Here is a 21,935-nt window from a genome sequence, read left to right as displayed (position 1 = left end):
TGACTCAGGAAAATTTTTTATTGGCATTTTAATGTGTGGGTGATCTGTTTTCTTGGAGTATGTATCTAGAATATACAATCAAGGTAAAATAGATTATTAACTTGGTGTTTGTGTATCACTGCCATAAGGATACTGTAACTCTTTAAAAAATCTGTTTAAATAAAATCAAAATTGTAGCACGGCTCCATACATCAGGCTCAATAAAGCTTTTATTAATTATAATAAATAATTATAATTCATTTTTATAAATTCATAATTATAATAAATAATTATTTTCATCATTACTGATGAAAAACAAATATGGCAGAATTAGGGAAAATATATAATTTCAGCTGTGCCAATAGCTTTATTACATTTCTCCAAGAAAATCCCTTCTGTGCGCTAAGAACGGTATTGGTCATCACCTTTGGTAATCAATGATTAATGTTTTCCTGTTGTGCTGTTTCTGTTCTTAATCTCTCTTTTTCTCCCACTTAAAATATCTCAAAATCCTAATTTCCATTTTTCCAAGAATTAAATTTAATCTTCATTGCCAATTTATTAGCCTTACGATGTTGGTATGTACAATGATGCATGGAAATCCTATGATTTCATTTCTTCTAGGATCCCATTGTGTGGTGCATACATTAAGGGAAACAAATACATCTATTTCCATAAATGATCGATGTAGTAGGATATGGTTATATTTGATTTGGTCAGGTTTCTTGCCACAGAAATTTCTATGGTATTAACATTGTCTGTAGGAAGTGTGGATACAAAATATGTGCATGCACATTAAAGATGAGATTAGCCCATCATTCCTTCAGTTCCATATTTTTCTTTTGGTGTTATCTGCTTAGGATACAAATGAACTCTTATACTCATTGAGAACAGCTGGGTTTACTTCAATTGAGGTGAAACTGGGCCCATAAATTTAAGCTTGTGGGGCTGGAAATGCACCTTTTATGCTGGTATTATCCCTGAACTGCTGGTGATGGCCACGCAGCCCAGTCAGCCCCTTCTAGGGCACAGCATGACCTGCTACTTTAGATGTTCAATTCAGAATGTTTCTACAAAGTTATGATTAATGTTTCCAAGTGGTCCACTGAGTGAGTGATCTCCATCCAAGCAACTAATAATTTTTAGAGGTGTTAAGTCACAGTCAGTGAAATATGTTTGATTCTCAGAGAATAAAGTATTGGAAATACAGAAACTATATGTAAATTCAGATCTTCTTTTGGGAAAAATTTCAGCCAAAATTGAAAGGAAGAATTGTTAAACTGTGGAAATATTTAATTTTACATCTTTCCCAAATAAAATTTTTTATTTCCTTTTTTTTGAAGCCATAATTTCAATTAAAGACTTTATCTACAATTTAAACAAGAAAAATAAATATAATTTATGTGCTACTTACATACAGATGAGTAACACCAAAATGGCATGAATCCATTTTGTTAAAATGGATTGAAAAAGTTAAGGTGGGAATCAAACCAAAAGATATTTGAGGGCGCTGGTGTCACCAACCTTTTTAAACACCAAAATGTTTTGCTTCAGCATAGTCTCCATAATATTTTTTTCTGATGGTTTTTATTCAATAGCTAAAACATCATGTATTCAAAGCTACTTTGAAACACAAACTTTGAAAATACAAAACTAGCAGTCGCAACTTGTAAAGAGATTGGAAAAGTTTGGCATATTACCAGTTTATGCTGAAGAAGCTCCAGAAAGACAGAAATTAAAACAATTCCATTTTACTGCAATGGATCAATGTATTTTGATTAAAACTAAGAAAATTGGTTCTGTTGTATTTTAAAGACACAACTTACGTGCAATTAGGTTTTTCAGTTTCTTCAGGTAGCTGAATATATTGGAATAAAGTTCCTCCAAAAGTTTTTTAATGTGTTTTATATTGATTCTGAAAGATAAATTTTGTGCACTACATTATTGCAAATGAATTGAAGTTATTTCAAAGGTTTTTAATCCGAACAAACAGGTACTGTCTGTTGGATACTTCATGGTCCAATTTTACTGGGAAGCATGCCTGCAGTCTAACCATAATTATGAACTTTATTTCATGCTAAATATCCTGTGTTCAGTTAGAAACATTATAAAAATAGGCAAACTATGCCATTCGAAGAGATGCTGAAGCCTTCACCTATTTCCAGATACACAGTTATTACGAACACTTTCAACCACACATTACTCTGAAGGTTGGATGCATGCATTCAAACATTGTAGATTCAGAATTTAAATTTGCTTGTTGAGAGTTTGGGAAGCTATGAGAGAATCCTGACATATTTGCTTAGATTTAATATACTTTTAAATTCTCAGTACTTGGACAAGTTTTTCTCTGAGTAGAGCCAGTTTTTGAAGAGTTGATCAGAATTTTACTTCTGCATTTTTATGAATATCAGCATGATTTTATAGGACCAGCCAATTGTTTCTGTTTGTGAAAGGGATGAAAAATATTTACACATTTTTTGGGAAAGACTCTTCCACACATCAGAGCTCTGTTTGGTAGGAAAAAGTGTTGCAGTCTTGGCCAAGGACCTCTGAGGTTCAGAGCCAGCATTAGCTGCTCGGCAATTCTGGGCTGCTGTGGCTCACCCTGATATACCCTATAATCCAGCCATACACAGGCAATGCCAAAGAACTCAGCTTCTCGGTGAGCCTTCTTGGATGCTTGGCTCAGAGAGAAAAGTAGCAGCCTGCTTGTGCCAGCACAGAGCTCCCTATGCTAAGGGAATATTTTGTTATGTACCCGTGGCCTGACTGCAGTCCCTTTACACTGTCCAAGCAACATATGCAGGGGTGAAATCACTAAAGTATCTTCAAGATGTTGTGATCCTCTTCTTCTAGTGTTAACTCATCACCCCTCCCTCTGAGCCTCCCTAGTTTACTTTGGTCAGGAGACAGCCCCAGGGTCTGGTGGTCCCAGATACCTTATTTTCTGCTCAGTCTAAAATACCTTAACCAAACCAGGCACCCTATCATATACACATTCTGAAAACCAAACCTTTGAGGTGTGCCAAGATTGCTCAACTTTAAATTGTGCTACTTTAAATCCCTCATCAGTGCTGACACTGATCCCATTTTGTCTGGGTGCTGTGGTCCCATTCCTACTGACCATCACAGACTCCACTTCAGGCTATTCTTTTAAAACATTCTGTAGAACGACACTGGCCACCCATCCTTCTTGTGATAGTATCACAAAATGCTTTAAAGCAGCTCTTCCTCAGTGATACAAGAATAAAATCAACATTCATATGCTGTCAGCCAGATTGTGGACTTTAAAATATTTGCTGTTGTGCTCTCAGCAAAACAGTAGATTTCCCCTCAGACGTGATTGGATGCTGAATGCTTTATTTTCTTTAAATTTGGGTTTGGAGCCATGGTGAAATCATTTGGGCTAGTTTAAGTAGCTGGAAACACTGAAAACTTCTTTTGTTGTAGGTAACTGTTGGGTCTGGATGGAACAAGAATAGTGATGGGGCTCTTGTCCTTGGAATAAGGGATGAACTAAGTGATTTGGGTGTATAGCAGAAGGTGTGGCTGTGTTCAGGTGTGGTGCAAATAATGCTGGGATATATGCAGTGTGTGGCAGTGCAGGGAAGGTCAGTGGAGAAGGGTGGAGGGGAGTGGCAGAAACCAAGTGCAGTGGGTGTCCTGCCAGCAAAGCAGGGTAGGTGGGAATAAGGGCTGGTGCTAACGGGGAAAGTGATATGGGGGCAAAATGTGCCTGAGAGAGGGGGTGGAGGGGTGCCAGGGAGAGATGGCTGCCATGGGGCTGCACAGAGGCCGAGACAGCAAAGCGTTGCAGCAGCGTGTGGTGGATGGTGGTGACAGTAGCCTGCTGCTGAACAGGGAGGGCAGGAACTGCTGGTGTTGCAGAGAAGGCAGCTGGTCCTGGGGCAGGCAAAACTTTCAGATGTTTTGCCAGAAGTTGTTTCTGCATGTGCTGCTGGGCTTGAAGCTGCAGCAACCTGTATTTGTCTACTTCTTCTGGTGTGAATGTGATAGGCTGCTGTGTTAAAGGAGGGGAGGTGGATTTACTGTACACTTCTAGGTCATTTAATGTGTCACCATACTTCTGCATAGCATTGTCACAAAGAGAGTCTGAACTGCCTTCTGCCCGGTTCAAGTCCATGTTTACATCATGTAGTTCTTTGGTCTCTGTTGAATTAGCAACAGCAGAATATCTATTAGAGGGAAAAGCACCAGGGAAATCATTTGGTACTGGATCACAGCTTTGTATAAAGGGCTGCACTTCACTAATGAAGAGATTGGATTGTTCCTTTATTGCTGTGTTCCTTTTTATGCTTGGGCTCTGATAGCCTGTTTCAATTTGAATTATGTCTTTAAGAGCACAATGATCATAATCAGTTCCAGGTGAAAGAGTAACATTAGTTATGTCTGATGCTTCAGAGCTGTTTTTCTTCACACTGTTTTCCAACAAACTGATTTCATTATGTCCCATATCATTTTTACCCATGCTTAGCACTTTCTCTGGCAAAGGTAACATTGCAATGTCATCTACTGATGATGAAAACTGAAGAGCAAAGTGACTTTGTGAGTCATCCTTTAATTCTACCCCACTAATGTTTGAAAATTTCTCTGAATCATGCATTTGTTCCTGGGTTTTCTTAGACTGCACTCTTTCTAAAAGTAACTTGGCTGTCATTGACTTTCTTTTTCCACATATGTCTTTTGCCAGGTTTTTGGAAGAGCAGGTGGCAAAGTTTTTAGACTGACTATTCACATTCAGGGAGTTGTAATGTGCAGTTTCAGCTTTTCCTGGTTCAGCATTAGAACCTCTCTCAGCATCCTCTTTTGTTTTGTTGTCACAGTAGTCAGTCTCTTTTGAGAAGGATCCTGAACTGCTGCCTCTTGATATTCTGCTGCTAGATGATCTTTCACTGGTTCTTGAATCACTGGTGGAACCACTTTTGGATTTGTGGTAGTTGCTACTCCTACTATGTGCTTTGCCAAAATGCTGATGTCTACATCTGCTGTGTTTAGATCTGTCTCTGATTCGTAAAACTTTATGTCTTGAACATCTTTGATATTTAATTGTGCCCCTCTGAGTAGAGTTTCTAGTTCTGTGAATTCTACTATGACAAAGATAATCCTCGTCTGTGTCATCTGAAGTGAAAATACACTTGTGCTTTCTATGTTTACGTTTGTGCCTTTCATCTGTCTTGCTTTTTCTTTTACAACAACAAAGCAAATGATTTCTGCCGTGATTGTTTGATGTGGGACTTGCGTAGCTCATGTAGCTACTCGTACTGCTAACTGAAGTGTCAGAATAGCTAGAATGTCTGCCACGCGAGGACTTTTGAGGAGATGGGAATCTCCAGCATCTTGTGTAACTTCCACATCCTTCATTATCTGAATACCTGCTGTTTGAACTGGATTTACAACTACAGAAACTTCCACTTGAGTATTTTCCACTGTCGCTTATGTCACTGCTGCAGCTGACCACATCTTGAAGGGATCTGCAGTCATTTTGGTTTTCAGATTTTTCTTCAGGATCAATTAAATGACATTTTGCAGATTTAGATTTTTTAATCCTAGACATAAAAGCAGAAAAGGAAATGCTTTCATTTCTAATGTTCTGAGTTTTTCTTTCACAGCTATGGAAATGATGCTTTAAAGGTCTTCTCAGTGTTGTTGTATAAAGACTTTTTTCTGTCACGTAATCCTTTTGTGAGACATCAAGGTAAGCAGGCACTTTGGGTATATTTTCATTCAAATAATCTGCAATGCATTTTTGACCATTTTCATTAATTTCTTTCCCTATGTCTGACTCAGCTTTTTGCTTGGACTTTCTTGGGTTTAGGGAGCCTTTCATCTTCTTTGGTTTCAACAACTGATTATCTTGTTCATTTGACATTTGCTTGTGTTTTATTAAACCTGAGGGTTCATTTTCATCCACAGTCTTATTTTTAGAGAGCACTTTACAGCTTTCTTTGTTTGTTTCATGCTGTTTACCATCTCTGTGATTTAAGGAGAGTCTGAAGTCAAAATACAATGGATTACAGCCATATGAAATACAGGGCTCAGTTTTTGTAAACAAAAGTAATTCTGTGGGCCACTGCAGAGCAGTGGTGCCATCTTTGCTCACTACATGGAGGAAAGGCAACCCCTGGGGCTTAACTTCTTTGACCATGGTCTCCTTCAGAAGTGTTTCCATATTTCCATCTGTGGTTTCTGAAGTCTCTAAAGATCTTTCTCTTTTTATCACTCCAGGATCGTCATTAATGTTGCTTAAACAGGTCAGCTCAGGTGCTGGCTGTCGTGGGAGCTCAGATAACTGGTCAGGCAGGTGGGCATTGCTGTGCTTGTAGGTGTTCAGCTGTGTACAAAAATTGCTAGTTTGGCATGAAGATGAAATGGGAGTTTCTAAGAATTGTTCAGATTCATTCAGTTTGTTTTCTTTCTCTGTTTCTCTCAGTGAAGCAGAAAAATTCAAATTTGAAAGCTGTATTTTGACTTTAGAATATAAAGGATTAGCTCTGAATTTTTCTTCTGATTCCCTATCACTATTATAATTTTCCTTTAGCATTTTAGGTTTTGCAGCTACATGACTTGATGCACTGTTATCCAAATCCATTTGGTCTTGTGTAATAGGTGACTCTTTATCCAAACTTGCTTTCAGGTGTTCCTCCAAAAGTGTGGCAGAATGACAGCCCTCAATAGCTTGCTTTTTTTTATGGTTGGGGGGTTCACTACAATCATTTCCTTCTTCAGAGTTCTCACTGAAGACTGATGCTGAGGACTCAAGCTTCAAAGGGACTTTTTTAGAGAACGAAAAAGACACCCCTGCCCTTTGAGAGGTACTGGTGCTATCTGGGAACGTTTGTGAGACGTGATTTCCAAGTGCATGGTGTCTTTCAGTAGGGGGATGGTGCCTGCTTATAATAAGTTGTTTTTTCTCTAGTATGCTTTTGGAGAAACCTTGGCCTTCACTTGTGATGGTTCTTTGAGAACTTGCCGTGAACTTGCTGCCCTTGTACAGGAAAATGCCATCTGGTGATTGCTGCTTTTCCAGGACTAATCGGGGGGCTTTAAGCAATGGTCCACTCCCAGTGATGCTTTAGGGTAAAAAAATAAATAAAAAAGAAATCTGTATTAAGTAACCAAGTTATGACAGAGCATGCCTTTGACAATGTCTGTCCGGTGAAGGAGGGTATCACTCAAGTTTTTATAAGGGAAAGCTAAGTTTCAACAGAGTAAATGAGCAGTTTATCATCAGTTTGGGCTTTGTGGGCAAGACAGTCTTTACACATAGAAAATTACATGTTTAATGTCAGCACATGCTCTTTTTCAGAGTTGTGCCCATGTACAAGCAGAAAAAATATTGGTTTTACTCCAAATTTATATTTAGGGGAATTTAATCAGTGTTAAGTCTTGGTTTTCTGAAAAGCCACTGCAAAGGAAATTGTGCCATGTTCAAAAAGAGATGCCACTTGGAGCATCTGCAAAATCAAACTCTAGGAGAGAAAGAGAAACATTCTGCTTGATTAGGGAGGAATGTGTTTGTTTGAATTTTTTGAGTAGATTCTTATTTTATCTTTAAATTATTCCACAATAAATGACTTTTCAAAATATTCAGAGATATTCACACTAAAACTGTCAGCAAACATTGGAGGGGAAAGAATCCCAACTTCACTGATCTCATTATCAACCATGATTTGACTTACTTTGTCACATTTTCTCTTTCTTTATTTTACTTTCAATCATTACATTATTCCTCTTTTCAAAATATCTCAGATTTTAAATATGATTTCATTTTCTTATAATAAAAAAAAATGTTTACCTATTCTAGGGCCTTGAAGGCAAACCACTGATTTCTTGAAACAAATAATTAACCGAGACTGAAATAACTGTTGCCATTTTCCATTAGAGACATGACATATATAGCCACCATAAAAGTGTTTTTCCAAGATATATTTAAAATACACATTTCATTTGACTAATTATCTACATTTGCTATCAATGCAGTATTACAGTACACTATCAAGAAAAAAAATTGGAACTAGATTAAAGATTTTGATAAAAAATTTATAAAATATTTTAATTAAATGTAAATAAATTATAACTGCTAGATCTGCATATAAGCTATCTATAATTGTCAATCATGTTTTATAAATGCTATCAAAATATATTGATCTTCAGTAATGGGAAAGACAGAAAGATTCCCTGGAGTAGGGTCAACTCATACTATGAGAATATGTGCACATTTCAGAGAATATCTTTGCATTTTCCAGAAATTTGGCATCAGGAGATACAAATTAACCCCTATTCGTGCATCAAGAACAAATTATCTCTTGGAGAAGGCATATAAAGAGATGTTTTTCAAAGTCTTCTCAGAATAGCAAAATAAATTTTTTCTGTGCACAAGATTAGCAACAATTTTGTTGTCAAATTGAATTAGTTTGTTGTAAGGAACTGTGTTGGAACCTGGGATGGTAACAATTATATGTGTGTGTAGAGTTCTGCTTACAAAGGCTGACATTCTGTCTTCCCTGAGCAACTGGGAGTGCTACCCCTCTGCCAAAATCACGGCGCTCAGTCTCCCCTGAGCCTATTAGTGATTACAGAGAGGAATAGCAAGCTCTGTCTTTCCACACTCTTTGCAAAATATTATGAACTCCTGGCTCTTTCTAAAAGCAAACCTGCTCTTTCCCACCTGGTCTCATTATGGCTTTCCTATTATCACTGACATTATCAGTCTATTTGAGACTACATCTTCAAGTGTGTGGGCATAAAGGAAGCTTCCCACAGGCAGCTACATTTGTTTCAGCAGATTTGTATGAAAATGGAGTCGCAATCATAGAAGTGATATATTAGCACTAAACGGTAATATTTCAGCAGATTGCTCAAAAGCAATTACATAGGCCAAAATGAGTTTGTAATAAACTCTGAATGCTATTATTTCCAGGGTACAGTAGTCTTGAGATGAATTTAAAAGAATGTCAGTTTATTTATCTGATTAACTCATTGTGGTCATAGATTAATATAAACAATTGGTCTGATGGCAATCTATTCTACTGAAGCATTCAGTGTCATTAAACAAAGGAGATTTCTCAAATTTAAAGGTTTATTAGTGCAATCTTTGTTCTCTATCTTGATGTTCATCAATAGAGCTAACAGTATTAGACAAACTTAATTCAGTTAATTACTTGTTTTTCATTCAAATAATGATTACCCTACAGAGAAACTGTGAGAATAATAACAGTACCCTAAAAGTAGTAAAAATTATTCACAAAGGTTTTATCCTCTCCCATTAATTTGTGATCAAATGTTAAGACAGTCATACTAATCTTTTCAGGTCAGTTTGGATAAGGTAAAATGGTGGTATTATAAAAGCGTCTTCGAAACATTCTATTTAGAAGACATGATAATAACTATCTACAGGAGAGAAAACAACAAACTTTTAAACATCATGCGATTAAGTCAGGGGTTTTCAATGTATGGTTTGCAGAGCAGGAACATTTGGAGTTGAAGACAGCTGAAAACAGGTTACAGTGCACACAATCTGTACATTACATTGCGGAGGAGTAAAAATATTAATATTTCTTCTGGAAGGGAGGAAAGAGGGCATTAAAATCTCATACAAGTTTTAAAAACTTGCCATTCTGACTGCTTCCGTAATTCTGCAAGCTGGTGGAGTCGCTTGAGTGCTTTTTCCTGTTTCTTCTCATCTTTCCATGACTTTGAAGCCACATTTCGAGCAAACTCCCTTTGTTTTAAATCTTTCAGTCTCTGTGTGAAAAGAATACAAACAGAAGGGATTAGAGATGTACACAGCTGTAGTGGTTTGGTTCAAAATATCCATTACTTACTTATTTTCCTTCTGTGAGATAAGAATTAGGAGAAAAGCAAAGCAGGCACAAAACTTAAAAGAATATAAAGAAGTTTATTAACAGACCTAAAAGAAAAAAAAAGCCAGAGTAAGCCTTCAGAACACTTTCCTCCCCCCACCTTTCTCCCTTCTCCCACTGACAATGTAAAAAGACAACCCTTAAGATTTTCAGTCAGTTTACCACCTCTATAATAACCTTTTTTCAGTTCACTTAGGGAGAGGAGTCTCTCTTGCTCATGCTGTGGAGACATCTCGACAAGAAACTGTTCTCTCATGGCTTCAATGTCACAGTGCGACAGCTGCCCGGGTTGGTTCTCTGCTCGCTTGTGAGAGTCCCTTCCCTCAACTTACAGCTTTCCCCACAACTGCTTTCGAGGGTCCAGTCTTTAACTACTGGGGTTCCATTTTAAGGATGAGCTGTTCAGAAGCAAAGGTTCTCTTTACCTATCTCTGGGAGCATCTTCATCTCCAGGAACAGAGGTATTCTTCCCTGGGAGCAAGGGTCCCCATCACTTTCATCTCTCTCTCTTCAAGCTACTTCAACATTTGCTTATTTCAGCACAGGTGCTTTTGGTCACAGTTGCAGTTTGAACGCTTCAACCCTCCATGCTTTCATGAAATTACCATGGGTACTCTGATGTATCATAGTCCATCACCATAGATTTACAACAGAATTTCAGCTCCTAGGTTTGAAGCATCTCCTCTTTCTCCTCTCTTGGGGTTTCAGCCCTTCCTTCTTCACTGACTTTGGTGTCTTTATGGTGTTTTCTTCATGTTCCTTCACCTTTCCTCTTCCTCTGACTTGGGAGAGGATTGATGCCTGCAGGCTTCATCTGTTCTGGAAGAATTTTACAGTACTAAAAGGATTAATCTCACCCGGGCCCCGCAGCTGGAATTCGCCTCTCACTGTGGGTCACATGATCTTTGCTGGGCAGCAGCCTCAGATGCAGCGGCCTCAGATGAATTTTCGGCCGCATTGGGGAGGAGCCTGGCGGAGCCACACCCGCACGGAGCAGGGCTGCGGGGCTGGCCGCACTGAGGGGCTGCGGGTGGAACAGGGCCCCACGGCTCCAGGATGGCTGTCTGCCGGCCTGGCCCCTCTGGGCCGCGCGGGCCCTCCAGTTACCTGTCCGAAAGCCGGAAGCAAGAGCGCTCTGTTTGTTCTTAAATGTGGATCACAGAGGCGTGTCAAACTTCTTAAGTGGCTTAAAAAAGTTGCCAATATTCAAACTAGCCAGTGGATTGTTTCTATTGCATCTAGAGGAAGCTGTAAGCACCTCTGCAAAAAATCACTTCCATGGCTGAAGCCCTCTTTACTGAAAACCCAAACGATGCTAAACCATGACAACAGCAGATACAGCTCCTCTTAATTTAGTCACTTTTCATGAGGTTAGTATGTAAACGGAGAGTGAAAATATACTTAAAATACTATAACAGTGGGAAGGGATTGGAAATGCTACTTTTGCTTAAAAAAACAACATGATTTGGCCTCTGCTATTTAGCTGATCTATATCTACATATGAATGATAGCTTTTACTTTTTCTTATGAACACACAAATATTCTGTTGTGTACAAATACAGACATAACTCTAGAATCCATTTAATGAAGTCAACATTCTCCTAGTTAATTAATTCTGTTGAAATGTAATCTGCAGGCATATGCTGGAATAAGTCTGAGGTCCTATGTGTAATATATTTTATAGCTCTCTACTTGCACATGTATGCATGTATGTGTGGGGGCTTCTCTGCTGGTTTTGTACCTTTTTAAGGCTGTATTATTTTCTCAAGAGAGAACCACTGTCTGAAATATTTGATCAGGAAACTCTTTTGTAGATATTTTCACAATTTTTTAATCTCCTCACACATCTATAAATCAGGTAATTGCTGTTGGAGAGAGCAAAATTCTTTGCCTTTATTACGTTTTTTTTTTATTGCCTGATTTTACACTACCGATAACACAAGGAGAGAGAAGGAGAAGATATAAACCAGAAAGTGTCAACAGCATCCTCTGAAAAGACAGTTGTCTCTGAGTTCACTGTGCTCTCTAGGAGTCAGCAAGTCTAACCTTACAATTCCTCATTACAGATCCATGCTTCCATACTTCATGGCAGAAATGCCTTCCCTCTTCTCCACTCCTCCAGTGCCATAATGTTTGGGGAAAAATGTTTACAAGCTGGGAGGGAGCTCAGTTGTATTCAGTCAGATGCCCAAAATGGAAGCTTTGAGGACCAGAATGGAAACTAAACTGCTGCATTCACTTGCCCCTTGGTCCAGAGGCAGCCCTGTGCTCATCTGTGTAATTTAGAACTATAGCATCAACACCATGAACTGCTAAATTTTCCATGGAGCAGTTTTTGCAAAGTAGATTTGAAGAAAGGTTTTGATATCACAGTCATTTTTAAACTGCTGCTCTTCTTTCAACATCTATGCCTACTTGAGTGTCCATCAGCACCTAAAGATCAACATCCCAATCACTGCCATCAACTCATACTGTTGTCTCACTGTAGCATGGCCAAAAGATCAATATGCATCAGAAGGATAAATTGAAGGCTGACCAAGCATTGTAACAGCAAATATTCCTTTCTGCAGCTCAGGTATGGGGAGCAGTCTAGCCATGGCACAGACTAGCCATGGCCAACATGCACCTGGTTCAGAGAAACAGGGCTGGAGGCAAAGAGTCCTCAACTTGTAGAAGTCAAAAAAATTGTAAATGCATGAGAGAACTGCTTTCTGGAGAGTGGTCTAGCCTTTGCCTATAGATTAAGACAAAGCAAATAGGTGAAAACCACCATCTAAAGAGATGACGTTTTCTTTTTTCCAGCTAAAATGGAAGAATCCAGTTAGTGGCAATGACATAATATGACAGAAAGGCATGGAAAAACTTGGTGGAAACAGGCCACAAAAGGTCTTTTCTTTCTGTGATTTCTTTCTGTGAAGAATGCTGGGAAGCTGTAGCGAGCATCTCTCACCACTGTCACATCAGCTTCCTTCAAGTATGGGATTTTTTAGAAAGTCAGATAACATCAGTGAGAGAAAATTAATGCTGGGAGACTGAGAGCAGAAGTTTCTTGTTTGCTCTCAGCCATTTGGACCCCAAGACATATGCCTCTGAGCACTGATCTGGAGACAGGGAGAGCTGGGCTGTTCTCAAATCAGCTGCTCAGGGAGTTTAAGAGCTGGCTGTCAGCCACCCTGATGTTTCAACCTCTGTTGGATGAGGATGAAAAAAGCCAGAAAGTTGCTCAAGGAACTGGTGCACCACCAACCAGCAAGAAATACCAGGCTGCCTAGTGCCTGATGAAAGTTTAACCATTTCATCAGAACTATCTACAATCTGTCAAATCTGTATGTTTCTCTGTAAAGTTTTTGTCAGCTCAAACATCCAGTGCTTCATTGAACTAGACTCTGAAACAGGACAGCTGCAAAGTTGTTTTTAAAGCTCTTAGACTTCAGCTTCTTGGAAAGAAATGGTTGCTCCACCATATATTTAGCTCTTACCTGTCTCTTTATGTGCCCTCTCTCATTATTCATTTGTTCCTTGCCAGGTCAGTCACATAGCACTCCATTCCCTCAACCTCATTTTCTGCAATTTACAGTAAAATGGATGAATATGTAAGACAATGTTACTTTTGGTTCAAGAAAGAAGCTTTTCAAATAATCTATTAAAGCCAAAGCTGAAAAAGAAATCAGAGAATCTTCCCAGAACAAATCCAAATGTTCTGTTACTTAGGTAATATTTATAAGAGTGTAGAGGATATTTAAGCTGTAAGGATCCTATTCTCCACAAAAAACCATAGGTGGTCTTGAGCCTTATTAACACGTCCAATATCAATAAAGGGCAAAGAAACGCATTTGAGAAATGCCCTTTAGGGCGGCTTGCTATGTTTTAGCTGTCACCAAGAGCTGTTCAGCATCACACATAAAGCATTCGTGAGGAAAAACAGAAACAGTTTCTACCTGTCAAGGAAACAAAGAACGGTGCGAAACCGAGAACTACGGAGCGCAAAGCAATGCCATTTCACTTCTTTGACAGTTAGAATGATAATCAAAAAAGCAAATGGACCAACACTAAGAATAGGAGTTCTAGCAGTATTTTTTGCTCTCTAATGGCATGCAGCATGTGTCAGAAAAGTAGAGAGAAGTAAAAGAATTGCAGGTAAGCATAGCAGAGAACTCATCAACTGGAGATGAAATCCAAGAAATCAAAACCATCTACAGTCTGAGGAGAGAAAGGGCTCTCCCTGCACATCCCCTCAGCAAAACAAAACAAAGCTGCACTGCCAGAGCTCTAGTTAGGAATCATAATGAAATCTGTCAGCTATGTTGGATAGATCATGGGACTGCCTGCTGAACCTGCAAAGCCCTGTTTTTTTTTCACTAATAACCTGTGCCAGACTTCTGACAGGCACACAGATATTTTCTGCAGGTGGGGTACAAGAGCATGCAATTGAGCAGGTACCTAAATGACAACCCCAAGCTCAGCAGGTGTGCTTGAAAATTAAAGTTGCTTTACACAGCAATTGCATTTTTCACGTAATTAGGTACTTAACTGGGCATCCAAATACAGGCACATATAATAAAATATGATTTATTTAATAGCTTTCTTGTGTTCTGTCCTTCACCTGCTACAAATATAGTTGTCATGGAGTTATATTTCTTTTTGAGACTCATGTTCTATCCTTTCTATATTTTTTGTACACGTGTATGTGGACATTTCCATTTCTAAAAGTAACCCACCCCTTTTTTATAAATTCCCACAGAGAGTATTAGAAGACTACAAAATAATATTCATATTCATGGAAAGATTTACTTGTAGAACCAGGTCTGAGTCCCATTGGCTCTTCCCTCTAAGACTCAGTCAAAAACTGCTGAATCTATGTTTTTCCTCCTGGAACTCTGGTATGAATCACCAGGAGATTTAAATGATGTAATGGAGCTGCATCTTCACTACCTACTTTTGCTAGACCTGAAATAACAGTGGTCAAATACCTGTAATTTGGCAATTTATTCCCATTTTAATGTCTGGGGTCTGGTGTTTTGTTCTTTTTTAAATTGTCACTTTATTTGGGCCAGTACTTGCTTTGCACTGACCTATAAGCACCTGAAGAATACTCACTGCTGGCTGCATTTGCAGTACTGAGTTTATTTTCTGTCCAGAGTTATGATCCTGATTTCTGTTTTTCCCTAAGCAGGTAAATGTTTATCTGGATTGCTATTCATCTGATCAACTTCAGATGCCCTTCTTCACAACCACTGGAAAGAAATAAGCACTTTAGGGACCTAACCACCTCTTTTTAAAGCAGCTGTCTAAAACAAGAGGGATAAAGTGAAATGTAAAAGTACCTCTTTTATTGTGTACAGAGGCTATTAAGGTTGTCTATCTTAGTTATTAAAGGGTGTTCCTGTAAGAAGAAGACACAGCTGACATCCCAGCTCAGGTGCCTTTACACCAATGCACAGAGCATGGGCAACAAACCGGAGCAGCTGGAACCCCCTGGGCTCCTACAAAGTTAGGACCTAATTGCCATCACTGCAACCTGGCTGGAGGAATCAAGGGTTTAGTCAATAGGGCCACCTGAGAAACGGCTCTCTGGGACAAGGGAGCGTAACCAAGCTGGCAAATTTTTAAGCAAGTTTTCCATAGAGCACAAGAGCTCTCAATCCTTTGGTGTAAGAGACTGGCATGGCTGAGACCTACTGGTCAAATAAAGAGGCAAGAAGGAAATGCAAAGGTAGTGAGGTACTCTTCCTGGGAAGAGTATAGTGATGCTACTCAGTTGTGTAAGGATGGGTCAGGAAGGCCAAGGTGCAGCTGGAACTGGTCTTGGCCAAGGACAAAAAGAATAGGAAGAGCAGGAATGTCAGCCAGAAAATGAAGGTTAAAGAAAGCATACTGCCACATAAAGAAAGCAAACGAGTGGTGAACTGGTAACAACAAATGAGGAGAAGGTTGAGCTATTCAACAACTCTTTGGTCTCATTCTTAACTGGCAAGTCTCTCTGTTTGAGGACCATATGAGTATGGTACTGGGAGACAGCATTACTTCTCCTTCCGAGCATTCAGCCAGGGGCTAAGCCATTATATAGATTTAACAGGGGTTCTCAGAACTGCTTCAGATTCTGGGAAGAAGAACTGTTGTTGCAAATATACTGAGTAGCAAATCCTCTTCTTGTTCACAGTAGTATAACTGCATCGGTGTAAATAGAAGGCATCTTTGAGAAAAAAAATTTCTATGTATTAAGCTAGAAAATGTCATTTAGTATAAATTAATATTTTTTTCCCATTACATTTAGAATATCTTTGTTCTTGAATATCATTCACAACGCAACCTCCAAACTACTCATTATTCCATAATGCATTCCAGCCCCAGGTAAAAATGTATATACCACATTAGGTATATGTCTTCTGTTATATTACGAGAGCCTTCTTTAAATTGAAGTCCTTGAACTAATGTGAGTGTTTGAATGCCTGATTTGCTTTAAAGATTTATTTCTACTCAGCAAAAAAGCTCCTTAATTAAGTTCTAACCAAATTCACCATAGAAGGGTTAACTGAGGAAAACAGGAATGTTAATTTCAGTAATTATTCTCTTGCCTGTAACCCTAACATTGGAACCAAATGCATTATTTGTAAAATGATTTCACACTGCAAACCATCAAATGAGAATGATAGTCACTAAAGAACATATTTTAACTTCATGTCTAAAGCTTACAGTATTAGCTTGCTAAGTGGAAGTGAGGAAACAACAATGAAGGAATTTGCCTTTACTATGGTAAATAAAATCCTAAAAATAAATTGGAAAAGCTATTGTATACAGGAATTAACAATGAGATATTAATCCAAAAGCTAGCTGATGAATTTTCATTTGTTTTACCCATAAATAGCCTCAGATCACTTTGAAGTGTGTGCAAGTAATTATTTGTTAGAATATTTTATATTATAGCCAGCTGTAACAGTTTCAATATAGGTAGTGGAAGTGAATGAGAAGACAAAAAGAAAATATCCTGGTCTGATTGGATGAAGGAATGAGATGATAGCAGGAGGGAGGAAGACTCAGTCCTCAGACATGCCCTAGAGAATCCATCTATCAGTTAATTAGATGCTGATCATGGATCTAACCTGAAGTATAAATTACAGATGGCCCTTTGGAGGGTTTGTTTTTTCCTGTTTAACCAGAACTGCAAATATTCCTGCTAATTAAACTGATTTAATCTATTGCTGGATGAAAGTATCCATTTGTGGATGCTTTCCATTTTAAAAGATCCAATTGTACTTCTCATAAGAATCCCCCAAATAAAGTTAAAACAGATGCATTTGGTGGAGACAGTTTCCATAGGGAAGAGGACAGAACATGCCCTTTGTGCCATCAACTCATTCCTGTGGAAGCCTGAGCTATTGACCACTCGTTTCTATCAGTTCCAACAAATGTATTGCCATAGGCTCCACCAAGCTGGCTGCATACTGTGTACTTCAATTAGATGTATTAAGTGTCACTTTGGAATACAGAGCAACTTACCCAGAAAAAATAACACATTTGAATGATAAAAAACTTGGGGCAGGGTCCTTCAAGTTCCTATATTACCTTACTTGTCAGGGTGTTGGGCTCTTAGATCAAAACCATCATCTCATAAATTGTATTTCTTTTTCCTTCTCATTTAAGCAGCTAAAAGAAAAGAAACGGATGTTACAGATCTTGCACAAGACTAGCTCCTTTCAAAACTTTGAGTACTTCTTGTAATCTTGTTTTAAAAAGACTTAAGATTTTCCACATGTTTTTAAAGCCTGTCTCACTACTTTGTTTTTATTTGTTCTAACTGTAGCAGGCAGAATACAAAATCACCTACATTTTAGTGAAAAGAGAGAGAGTCTAAATTATCCCAGAATTCTACAGGTGAGTCCAAAACCTGGCCTCAAACCTTCTTCAATGCAGTCAGCATACTTTCAGAGTAACAAAAATGACAGTGGAAATGTCCATACATGGATTTTAAATAGCACTTTTCATAGACAGAGCTCAGATTTCTTATGAAACTTCAGCTTTACCTTCATATCATTTTGCAAGTAAATAAATGAAGGCTTAGAGAGATGGAGTGAATTCTGGAAAGAGCAGGGAGGAGGCTGAATCAACATTTACAGGTATATGCTTAATTATCACCTCTAAATCTTTGTACAACCACTGAAAAAAGATGTCAGACACCTGAATTAAACCTAATTTTGATTTAGCTGTATAGTAGGTTGATTGTTGAGAACTATGGCAATGCTGAGGGAACAACAATAGAGCATAAAGGATTAACCTCTTCCAAATTATTGTACTATGTTTATAGTTTACATAGAGGAAAGTCAACTCAGCCACTGAACAGTAAATTTGAAGTGCTCTACAAGAGAACAAGTCCAAAAAGAGACATTTTAATACATACTTGAGATAAATGTAACCTTGCTTATAGTTACCAGTCACTGAACTTCAGGTGAAAAGTTACTAACTGGGCAAATCTGTGTCAAGGACATAAAAGGGAGTTATAAGCAGAAGCCTCATCAAATATATGAAGGATCATAAAATATTGCTTTTTTTAATAGGATGTAATAGCTATCCATACAAAATATTTTAGGTTGTGGCTTTCTTTCTTTCCCTTCATGTTTTTTTCCTGTGGTGGCACTTTTTTTTTAAATCAGTCAAAACCAAAATATTCTTTTTCTTGTATTAGCTCAAAGAAGACTGAGCTCTTCTGGAGTAGAATGGTTAAAGGTAACCAGGAATCTAGCAGCAATTCTATTACAAAATGCCTGCTCAGAGTAAAGGAGCTTTAGCAAATGACATTTCCTTGCAGTTCTGCTCAATCAGAAAAGACCACAAAGGAATTTTGTAATCATCCAATCAAAACTTTCCATTAACACAAGACGGGACATCCAGATAAATTGATGAATTCAAGTTACTTTGACAAGAGCTATTTAAAATAATCCATATTAAATTAAATTAATTACATTGTAATTCTTCAACACTTTATGGAAACCTGTATCAGCCATGCTGGTATTTTCCCTGGCAGTAATGTCAGAATGACAGATTTTCTTATTTATCCTTCTTAAATCCTACTATGGCATCATCTAACTTGATGCTTTTTCCTCTAGTGCTCTGAGACCCATTAAAAATCAACATTAATTATTAGGAGAGTTCATGGCCTGAAGCAGCTGAGACTGGTTTATCCCTATATTTAGAAAGAGATTTAATATTTATGTCTAGAATATGTCCTTCTTAAGTATTGGTAGAGTGATACTTCACAATCATCCTAAACATCGTGGATGTGACTAAGTCATCTGTCTTTGTTCCAAGTATAGAACAGAAATCTGTATTGAATAGTCCTTTTTATATCACTACTAACAAGTAAATAATTTCAATTTGGACCAGAGGATACTTTATGTTCTCAATATATTTTCAGAAACTTTTTTGCCCTCACGTCTGATGGCTACAGATTTTTCTTTTGCCCTTTTTACTTCCTCCATCACTTCTTTTCCAGTTTGTACACTGGTGATTTATAGTATTTACCATCCATTTTTCCTCTCTCTCTGTTGTTATAAATTTAAGACAGAGAGAATTGACTTTCCTTCTAAATGAGATTAGCTGTTTATAACCTATTTGGTCTTTTTCAGTTCTGGGATTTGGGTTCTTAAACCATCTGCCAAGTGCTCTTTGAAATTTCTTTGTTCTCTCTCATGTCTTTCCATTTGTTTTCCTCCTCCCAGCCCATTTGACAAGCTCATTCACCTTTATGAAACTAGGTTCCTAACAGAAGTGTATGTTACAGTTAGTTATTTATACAGATATATGCAAATATTTTATTTGCATTTGCTAAATACAGTTGCTTCTCTTTTTTTATTTCCTGTATGTCTGTGTTGATCATCATAATGCTAGTAACATATAAAGATCAGCTTTAATGCATATGTTATTTCTTTTAGAGGCCCGTAATATAGATGAAATTTATTTGTGCTATTCTTGTCATAAGGGAGGCTCACAGAGGCAGCACATTCAGATGGAAGATCTGTTAATTTTAATTTCTTCATGCATGGGATTGGAGTAGCAGTTTACGTTCCAGTCTCTGGTTTATTTACAGAAAAATATGAACAGATGTTCTTTTTTTTTTTCTTTTTTTTTTTTTTTTTTTGGTAATTGACTCTTGCAAACGCCTGGTTTAGCCTTTGATTATCAGAGACAATCTTCTGAGAACACAGCTCAGTACATTGCACTGATTTTTAAAAAGGTTATTTTCATTATATTTTTTAGTTTATTTAATTATTTTCCAAATTTGCTTCGCCTTATTATTATGTGTTTTCTCCTTTGATGTTAGTGTCCTTTCTGCCCTCTACTTGGCTTATCCAGCTCTCTTCCCAGTTAAGCAACATTTCCTTCTGAAATACCAAATGCAATAAGGTGCTTCCTAAGCAAATTCAGTGTGTCATGTAAAAAGATGACCAAACTGTGAAAACTGAAAAGTTTCCTAATTTTCCAGTTTATAAAAGCAAAGATATTTTGATCCTATCTAGCTCCCTTTTTACTGCCATATGCTTTAAATATTATTTATTTGCAACTTGTGATTTGTATTTGGTCCCCTTTAACTTACTGGTACGCAACGTCACTGAGCTGAAACTTGACACACTTCAACTGAGATGCCATAATTTAAAATTTTTAATAGTATTCTAGAAACTGCTCCCTGAAAAGAGAGTAGAAATGGACATGATGTATGTTTATAAGAGCAATCCTGTACTACTTTTCTCTCCCACTTATATGTTCTGGAGTTATGGGAGGTGACATTTAATGTTATCCTCTTAGCCATGCTCCCGATAATGTCTGTTTGTATTCACTCATATCAAATGATGCTATAAACACACATCTAGTTTTTCATGTAGACATGAGCATGTTTAATATTCTAAAGATGATCCATCACTCACTGTTTCTGAAATACTTTGTCACTTCTCAAATTCTTTCCTGTCACTTGACACAAAGAACCTTTTAAGCAAGCTTTACAACTCCCTCCCAGGAAATTGTAATTCCTGTAAAATTTGAAGTTGCTCTTTTATTTATACCACAGTTTTTTATTTCTGTAATTCATACTTTTCCACACCCCTGCATTTTAATTATTTCTTGCAAAAAGAGAGAAATACCATGAGTATATGTACTGAAAGGGAAAAAGAAGCCTCTTAAAATCTGCATCAACACATATATAATACGGTGATGGTGGTTTCTCATTCTTTAGACTAGGTGAGTTAAAACAGTACTGGAAACTATTCTGGAGACAAGGAGAAGTAGGACAGCTGGATTAAATGTTATAATTTTAATTTCTGAAAAAAAAAAAAATTGATTATTTTTCCACGTATTATAGGTTTAGCTTTTAGAGAGACTTTGTGCAACAGTAAAAAGAATTATGTAAGAAAAAAATTTGTTCATTTCTCCAAAATAATATTTCTGTAACAATTGCTGTTTATTTCTGATGCACTCCATGTCTAGATATGTTTGGCTATGACTTGTTGTTTGGCATGTGTACTGTTCCAATTCATTATTATTTTCAAAGTGAAAGCCAGAATCTTAATTTTTTTTCCCTTTTTTTTTTTAACCAAGCAAACAGACATTATGGTGTGCTAAGTTTCAAACTGGGAAGGAAATCAAAATCTGACACAAGCTATTGAGATCCAAGATTCTGTCAATGAATTGAATGTTCAGACTCAAATTATATAAAAGTAACACAAAACTCAGAAAAGATGGTCATTATGAGCTGATGAGAAGAATTAATGTTGCTTTGAAGTAAAGATGAGATTAATCTGAATAGTCTGGATTCCTTTTGAAAGGTGAAAATTACATTGTAACTTTTAGGTAATATTTTTGCATGCAAATATTGGTAACAATCACAGAATCACAGAATATTCTGAGCTGGATGCTTGGGTCCAAATCCTGGCCCTGCACAGGGCACCCCAAGTCTCACACCATGTGCCTGAGAGCATTGCCCAAATACTTCTTGAACTCTCAGGCTTGGTGCTGTGACCACTTGCCTGGGGAAATTATGTTACTTACAAACTGTATTGGTTTAGCCCTAAACATGATATCACT

At 37.6% G+C, this 21,935-nt stretch overlaps 1 protein-coding gene across 1 annotated transcript in view; it reads right to left on the bottom strand.

The window, feature by feature from the left end:
* Positions 1-2,981: 2,981 nt before the first annotated feature.
* Positions 2,982-21,935, bottom strand: part of ZNF804B (zinc finger protein 804B) — a 232,808-nt gene continuing 213,854 nt past the window's right edge. Inside the window, exons 3-4 of the mRNA XM_069005765.1 lie at positions 9,617-9,747; positions 2,982-7,073 (exon numbers count right to left, since the gene is read on the bottom strand). Coding sequence (XP_068861866.1) covers positions 3,389-7,073; positions 9,617-9,747 — 3,816 coding nt within the window. The 3' untranslated portion in view covers positions 2,982-3,388. The remainder of the gene's footprint in view (positions 7,074-9,616; positions 9,748-21,935) is intronic.

Source organism: Aphelocoma coerulescens, chromosome 2 (assembly GCF_041296385.1).
Source record: "Aphelocoma coerulescens isolate FSJ_1873_10779 chromosome 2, UR_Acoe_1.0, whole genome shotgun sequence".
Classification (NCBI taxonomy): domain Eukaryota; kingdom Metazoa; phylum Chordata; class Aves; order Passeriformes; family Corvidae; genus Aphelocoma; species Aphelocoma coerulescens.
This window is presented reverse-complemented; position numbering and strand designations above follow the sequence as displayed.